This window comes from Lethenteron reissneri, chromosome 36 (assembly GCF_015708825.2).
Source record: "Lethenteron reissneri isolate LAM-NWPU_2019-01 chromosome 36, ASM1570882v1, whole genome shotgun sequence".
Lineage (NCBI taxonomy): Eukaryota > Metazoa > Chordata > Hyperoartia > Petromyzontiformes > Petromyzontidae > Lethenteron > Lethenteron reissneri.
In genome coordinates this window covers 4,465,849-4,473,826 of record NC_083814.1, presented here as the reverse complement: position 1 = coordinate 4,473,826, position 7,978 = coordinate 4,465,849, and the positions used below count along the sequence as shown (strand labels likewise).

Genomic DNA, 7,978 nt, shown 5'->3' with positions numbered 1-7,978 from the left:
ATTCCTTGCAAAAGGTTTCTGTTTGGTGTTTTACCATCTTAACACCTGTTTTATTGCCAGAAAGGGGTGAAACCTATTCTAATAGTTTCAAAGAGCTCTAGGAAATCACAAGATAATTCAGAATTCTATGTCCTGGAGAAGGAAGATACACCGATGCTCTCATCAACATGCCAATTGTGACTCGGGGATGGGGGTGACCACAGACCTCGTGGTGGCAACTGCCCTTTTAACCATGCACGTGTGGACATTGTAAAAGAGTCATGAGAGGATCCTGGAAGAGGAGGGCGATAACAAACGGATATGCTGATGGTGATGGAGAAGGGGGGAGACTGAGACTTGATGGTTACCTGCGTTTTACAATCCTGCAATGAAACCTATAAAAATGCTAATTAAGCTTCAACCCAGTGCACTGCTCTTAAAATAAGTGTACGTTGCTCGTAAACTTAAGACCTTGTTTAGTTTTTGCAGAAGGCATCGCTCACAAGTGTATACGCACTTAAATTGATCATGAAGTGAACCGAGCCATTTTGCATCAGGTGGGCTTCCAAGTGTTCTGCTCATAAACTAAGACTTCATTGAGCGACTGCAGATGGCATAGCTCCCGAGCAGGCCTGCCCCGAAGTAAACTTTGCTTAATGCAGAATGAGTTAATACAACCGATTGTCTAGTGTGCTTCGACAGATGCTTTGATCTGGACGCTCCTTACATGAGGCGTGCTTGCGTGTTAACAATGCTTGGGTCTCAAGCCCGTCCGTTCCCTTTTTGTTGTGCTGCTAATCGTTACGCGGCTTTGGGCTCCCACCCAATGCATATTCAAGTTAACTGCTTTCAAGCATACTCAAGAGCAGATGAGCTCATTGAGTCTCGGTGAATTGTAGCGTTGCCAAATTGCACGCTTACCCAAAAGCGGGCCAAAATAGTGTGCACGCATCCATTGTACAATTCATACGAGGTTAATTTCATCCGTGATTTGGAAGTCCCATTTTCAAGGTGAGCCGGTCGTGTCACTGCGAAGGCTGCGTGATGTTTTCACTGAGTGACCAAATAATTTCCGCGCGTGACACAGGGAGCAACGATTGAGAGGGCACTACGAGTTGGAGTGGCGCGCGACGGCCGTCTATCAGCACAGGGTGGGGTAGGGAGGGCAAGTGGTCCCACTGCAGCCCTATAGGGGTGGCTGTAGTCCTCGTGCAGCAGATAGAGATAACGACTAGTGATACACTAAAGCATCGCTTGCACAATGAAGCTATTTTCGCATAGAGAGATAAGAAGATGGCAGATCTCGGTTAAATTTGTGTGCATTCACGTCTGGCGGGTGGGCCTTTTGTTTTTCTTTTGTATGGTTGCGCTTGTACAACACGTGTCGGGGCTAAATGTTGTTCTGATATGCTGGTTTCTATTTTGACGCCGTTCAATTATTGTACTTTGGTGCTGGAATATTTTTTAAAATGTTAGTCCATGTATTGTTACTCGATTCTGAGTTCATATCCTGTTGGTGAAATATGAACTTTGGGACATGCGGTATTTTAATATATATAAAAAATATATATCACATACCCCTAGACAATGGGACTGTGATAATCATTAGTTTTAATACTACAGTATTTCATTAAGATCTACGATGGAAGCTGCTTGCTCTTACCGTTGAGCCACTTGGCCGTTTTTATTGTACTTGTAGAGAAAGTTATCATTATATTATCCAAATAAAAACAAAGTTTTGGCATACCTCTACCAACACGGTGTGAAAGGTTTTCTCTTTCACAGCTTTAAGGGTTTCACAACTTTTGGCTATCTAGAATAACGTCATTTGACTAAATTCCATCAACAACTTTGGAATAGCACTGTACAATTTGTTGCACAGGAAATAATATTTAAAAAATTCCGGAAAAAATCCATAATGACAACACCATATCTATCTAACGAACCCCACTGCTATCACTGTTTTAATAAATGCAACGTAGTATATTTCAGTCACGATCAGTCTAGTCAGCACGCACTGCAATTATCACACGTAATTGCAGTGTGTGCAGTGATGCACAACATGCTTATACAAAATAAACGCAACACACTCATCAACAACACCGTGGCTTTAGGGGCCGTCCATAAATGACGTCATTTGATTTTGGCCGATTTTTGACCCCCCTCGTCACAAATGTCTGACCCCCTCCCCCCCCCTAGGTGCGTGACGTCATTTATGGACGGCCCCTAAACTAGATGACGTTTTGGGCAATGACCCTTTATGGTACAAAAAAGAAGGGACAATGCCAGAAAGGTGCCTATTTTATATTATTGACCAATGTGATTTTTATGGAGATAAATTCTGCATGTTAGTGGAACACAATGTAACCATGGTATGGATCAGGTTATTGCAGTTAAGAGTGAAAATCTTATTGCACCCTTGCGTACGTTTTCCCAATTATTCCAGACGTCTGACTTTTTACTCCTGCAGAAATCTCCCAGCACATGAAGTGAATTGTCGTAGACCATGCCGAAAAAAACACTCAGTGAAAAAAACGAAAATAGATCGTCAACATTTAATTTGAAGCAGGTTTAACAAAAAACATACAATTCATTTGAATCACATTTTATTCTTAAATATTATTGAGATTAAAACAGCATTACCCTTGATCATAAGAGACTGCACAGCGGTATTGCAGTGATAAAAATGTGGAAGGCAAACCTGCTACAATCCACATTTTCTCTGCTAGGTAATTTAAATTTGATTCAACAGATGCTATTACCTATCGAGGGTAGTGGCTTCTCACATGTATGTCAATATGATTGGGCCTTATAAATTTTTCCCACCATTAAGGCCTCATGCAGTGAGTCATGGGAGTTATTAGATATACACTTCACTATGCTGGTTATTCTTCACCATGCTGGGTTGGTGAAGGCTGGGGGGAGGATCCATGACCAGCCCAGATATCGCTTGCCACCGATGTTAGCAATGGTTGAGATTCAAATTCAGGTTGCTGGGTTCATAGCCGGTATGCTAACCAATGCACCACTGCTCCTCCAAATAAATGCAACACAGTAATGTCGTCTTCCATTTTGTCAGCGGCTCCCTGCGTAGCATTCTCGTTTGTTTCACAGATTTGTCTGGTGTACATTTGCATCTATTTACTGCAATTACTTATCGTAGTCTGTTTTGCAAACGTTAAAATACCCCTGACTAAGAATCATGAAATCTACAAAGTAAAATAATGTTGATCATTTAATCCTCTTGTGTACATTCTATTAGTTTTCCTGAGGTTGTGCTCAACAGTGGCAGGTTATGTTGTGTTATTTTAACTGTAATAAGCAATATTATGAACCAGCAATACTTCCATGAGTTGCAATCAATAGCGTCTGCAAGCGCTGGCATGTTCTTTGTAGTCAATATTTCATAAATATGGATACAACGTACATTCATTAAATGCGATAAAATATGAGTTAATACATTCAGATAGCAACCTCTTTAAACATTAAGGTATTCCCACATATAAATACTTGTAAAGATATGCATTTTTTTCAAGGGCTAGATTCATTTAACATAGGATACTATTTTTCAAGATCACACTGACATTCTAAGCAAAGTTTTCTAATTCTGCTGTTGCAAAATAATCCATACATTGTCATGAATTTGGTTTGAAGTTTGCAAACTGAAAAAAAACATCTGAAATATAGTGCATGAGATTTCAAAGTGCTATCACAACACATTTTAAAAAATGAGCTTTTCAATTAAATTCAGACGTTTTCATGCGAATAAGGTGGAAAAATAAACCAACAGAATTATAAACAAAGCTTGGAAACAGGGATGTAAACATACATCATAAAGGCACATAAGTAATGTAATGCATGAAGTTATGCTTGTATTTTAAAATCTCAAATTGCACTTCACAAAACCGTCAAATCATAGTCAACCCATAAATTATAATACTTAATTAAGATAATTGTTATTTAAGATTGAATTAATTACAAAAACAATACCATCACTTATATAACATTTAAATTTAGGAATAAAAATATTTGTATAATTATAGCATTATAATTTCAACGCAACCGCAGCAATTAGGCAGAAGTTGTGTAGATTAACTCGGATGCTTCATTAACGTCAGTGGCATTTTGTTTCCATCTCCTTCACTCGTTCACTTATTCCAGGTCATGGTAGGCTTGTTCCGAATCAAAACGCCCTTTTAAAACCGACGGTCGTTGAATCGATACCTGCAAATATAAGCGACGAACGAGTTACAGAGTTGCGCTGTTTATATAAAGTACGTAAAAAATCCACAAAAAACAACTCATATTGGACACCTTGAAATAAGATTTGCGCTAGAGCATTTGCACTTACCTCGGTGGTGTTGATGTCACGAATTACGGGACGCCATGAAGTAAAAGCCAAATCGGATTTTACACCATAAACCTCTGTTTCTGCTGCATGTGTTCCTTTAATCGCTCCTTCCCCTGTGAATACACACAGAATGCGTATTTATTTCTTTATTCGGTGCAGAGAGATAGTAGAGCTTTAGACTTAATAGCGGTTAAGTAGTTAAACCTAACTTTTGTCACCTGTTAATTGTGATACTATCCTTCATGCAGAAATGTTCAATTGAGTCAGAAGATTTATTTTAATAGAGGGTCCCCTATGTAAGACTCCCAACCAATTCCTTTACTGAGTTTTTGTTTATTAATTATTATCAACAACTATGCACTGTCAAGGAAGAAAGAAGTTATGTTTGTGTTACCTTTTTCTTATGATACAGTAACCTGGGATAACCTTCCCCTTATTTGCATGCACATCTGGCTCTCTCACTCTCTGCATTTCAATAATACAGTGCACTATTAATTTATTCATTCGTTGATATTTTAACTTTTAAATATGTGTACATTCATCATTATTAAATGTAAGTTAAATAACACAATAATATCACACAATATATGTAGTCATTAATATATAGAGTTTATGTGTTTATGTTTAAACCTAATGTATATCACGCCCCCAAACCGTATTTTCCTCTTAAGCTTCAAGTATTATCATTCACGTATTTTAAAATAGCGCCGTTCTCCAGGAACGTATCCCTGCGATTACTAATGGTTTACTAAGTGTGTGTGCTCGTCTCTTAGCGTCAAGTTTCCTTCTTATACCTGTTCTGTGCTACATTCAAACGTACCTGTGTACTTTGGCACTTACTATTCATGCACATTGCTTAGTAATATTATACGTGAAAAGGCTGCAGGAACCCAACAGAGAAAGTTACTGAAGTGCAAATTTGGTTGAATATTTAGGCTCGTAAGCCTCAAGTTTTGCTAAAGGAGTAGATGAATCAGTTCTGGAGATACTTTTTGGCTATTAACATAGAACACAAACGTTTATGTCAAGTCTTAAGATGCAAAGGGCACATTTTAAACGATTGCAAACAAAACCGAGACAACGATCATTCGGAACGATATACTGCTTTAAGTTACACTGAGGTAATTCTCATGAAAATATGTAACCTCTTCTGACCTATGCGTTATATTTGTAATGCGAGCATAAACGGGCTCGCTGGATGTGACGTAACAGGTGGGAGGAGTTAGGGTCACGTGGGGAGAGAGAGAGCTTTTAAGGACAGGAACCGGAAGGGCTCAGAGGGAGTGTGAGAGTAGAGACAGAAGGAGGCCACGCGGGGCAGGAGAAGGAAAGTGGTGTGATCACCACAGGGTTGGGACTCGACACCGTCGGCCATCGGTGTCCGGGCACAGAGGCAACAGAGAGCCAGGGACTCGACACCGTCGGCCATCGGTGTCCGGGCACAGAGGCAACAGAGAGCCAGCAGCGGGGCTGCATAATGAGCAGCAAGGGTGGCTGCAGGTCGGGAAGCAGAGAGGCTGTGTAACGAGCCAGCAGCGGGGCTGCATAGTGAGCCAGCAACGGGGCTGCAGGAGCGACGGCAGCAGTGGGGCTGCCGAGCGGGAGACGGAGGAGACACTGAGCGAGACGCCGTGCGGGCAAGTTGTACGAACCAATAAAGGACAACGGAGACAGACCCAGTGCAAGAGTCCTTTATTACACTGGTGTCAGAAGTGAAACGGCATGTCAAAACAGCTCAGAAGAAAGAATATCCCCGCACCATCGTCTGCTACATCTACCGACGACGACGACCTTCCTCAGGCAGTGGCGCTGCCAACGATGGAGGGAGGAATCGACGCGGGAACGAGTGACGGCCCGGGGGTGCAGGAGGTCGCCGCTTCGGTGGATCCGCCCGCGCTGGGGGACGCTGACCAGAGATGGCGACAGATGGCGGCCCAGCTGGAGACTTTAAAGACCGTCTTGGCGCAACTGTGCGACCTCGTCACGCCGGCGACGGGTTCGGGGAGGCCCGGGGGTGAACAACAGACCAGGGCCTTGCCTGCGCCGCCAGCGCCATCCACCACGCGGCACGAGGACGCCATCTTGGGCGTGGCGGGAGAAGAACCGCGGGAAGCCGCCATCTTGCGCCCTCCGCGGCGGGAAGCCGCCATCTTTGACACGTTGCGGTGCGACGCCATCTTGAACATGCCACGCGACATGCCGTCTGCGGAGGACAGCGGAGCGAGGACCCGCAGCCGTCACTTGACGACAGTTAAGGAATTCTCAATTGGCGGGGACTGGAGTGCGTTCGCCTGCCGATTTTTGGCGGCGGTAAGCTCCGCCTGATGGACTGACGCAGAGGCCCTGGAAGTCCTGCCAACTCTTCTCGACGATGAGTCGGTCAGATTTTTCCATTCCATCAAGGCCGAGAAGAAGAAGACACTGAGAGGGGTTTTTGATGAGATGGCGGATGCGTACGAGCCTCTGGATGATGCTCACCGACGATTCATTCAGCGCCAGCGGGCACCCGAAGAATCGCCGGTGGCATACAGGGGTGCCGTTCTGGAATTGGCCATGGTCGCATACCCTGAGACGGAGCATGACCTATTGGAACCCCTTATTTTTGGCAAAATGCTGGAGCTATCGAGAGACTTGGGGATCCCTATGCCGGTGTGCGGCCATCAGAAGTTGACGTCACGGGCTGCTGCGAAGTGTTTGGATGCCCAGTTTAATCCGTGCCGTTGGAAACAGGTGACAGCGTGGACGGGGGGGCCCATCGTTGAAGGGGGTGCTGTGGGTTGGGATCCCAAGAAGGCTGTCTACGTTCCTGACGGGGGGGGGGGGGGCCCGCAGAAATTGACAGTCGCCTCTGTGCAGTGGCCTGCCCGGGGAGGGCCGGGGCCGCGGTCTGCACCGCCGACGCGGGAGCGTCGGGACGGAGGGAGTGCTGTGCGTCGCAACGACGTCGAGTGTTTTCGCTGCGGTCGCAAAGGCCACTTCGCCAGGGATTGTTAGGCCCGTATCCCGGGGCCGCCCCAGCAGGAGGCCTCGACCACGGACGTACCGCGGAAGGACCCTCCAGGACAGGCAAGTAGGTGCGCACCAGACACCCGGCAAGGCTTGGCACCTCATTCATCACCATCGCCGCACGGTCCGGGTGTCGTTAACAACGGGAGGCTGCCGACTGGTCTATGTCGCTCGGTAACGCAGTGGCGCAAATTGGCACGGAGGGTTGTTGCGGCCGCTACTGGTTCGTCCACTGTGCCGGGTTCTATACAAGGGGTCGACGTGCGCATTTTGGTAGACTCCGGTGCGTCCGCGACGATTATCTCGGATGTCATTTTCCATCTGTTGGGCATCCCGCCGGACGCAGTGCGGCCAGTTTATGATTCCTGTGTAGCAACGAACAGGGGAAGTATGGGCATTGTGGGACAAGTGGACGCCAATATATCCATCGGGGGGGGTGTCGGCCTCAGGAACTGTGTGATTTCGAGGTCCCTTGCGGTTCCGGGTTTGTTGGGGACCGATTTTCTGGCTAAAATGCCCATTCTAATAAGGGTTAATCAAAATTGCATTGAACTACAGGGGGGTCGAAAAATTTCATTTTTGCCATCGCCCTGGGGACGACCCGCTCCGGTCTGCCAGGTGCAGGCGCTGTCCGAGGTATCT

The 7,978-nt window shown here is 45.4% G+C and overlaps 1 protein-coding gene across 1 annotated transcript in view; it reads right to left on the bottom strand.

The window, feature by feature from the left end:
- Window positions 1-2,520: 2,520 nt before the first annotated feature.
- Window positions 2,521-7,978, bottom strand: part of LOC133351032 (uncharacterized) — an 87,915-nt gene continuing 82,457 nt past the window's right edge. Inside the window, exons 46-47 of the mRNA XM_061565918.1 lie at window positions 4,331-4,443; window positions 2,521-4,203 (exon numbers count right to left, since the gene is read on the bottom strand). Of these exons, the coding sequence (XP_061421902.1) occupies window positions 4,132-4,203; window positions 4,331-4,443 (185 nt within the window). The 3' untranslated portion in view covers window positions 2,521-4,131. The remainder of the gene's footprint in view (window positions 4,204-4,330; window positions 4,444-7,978) is intronic.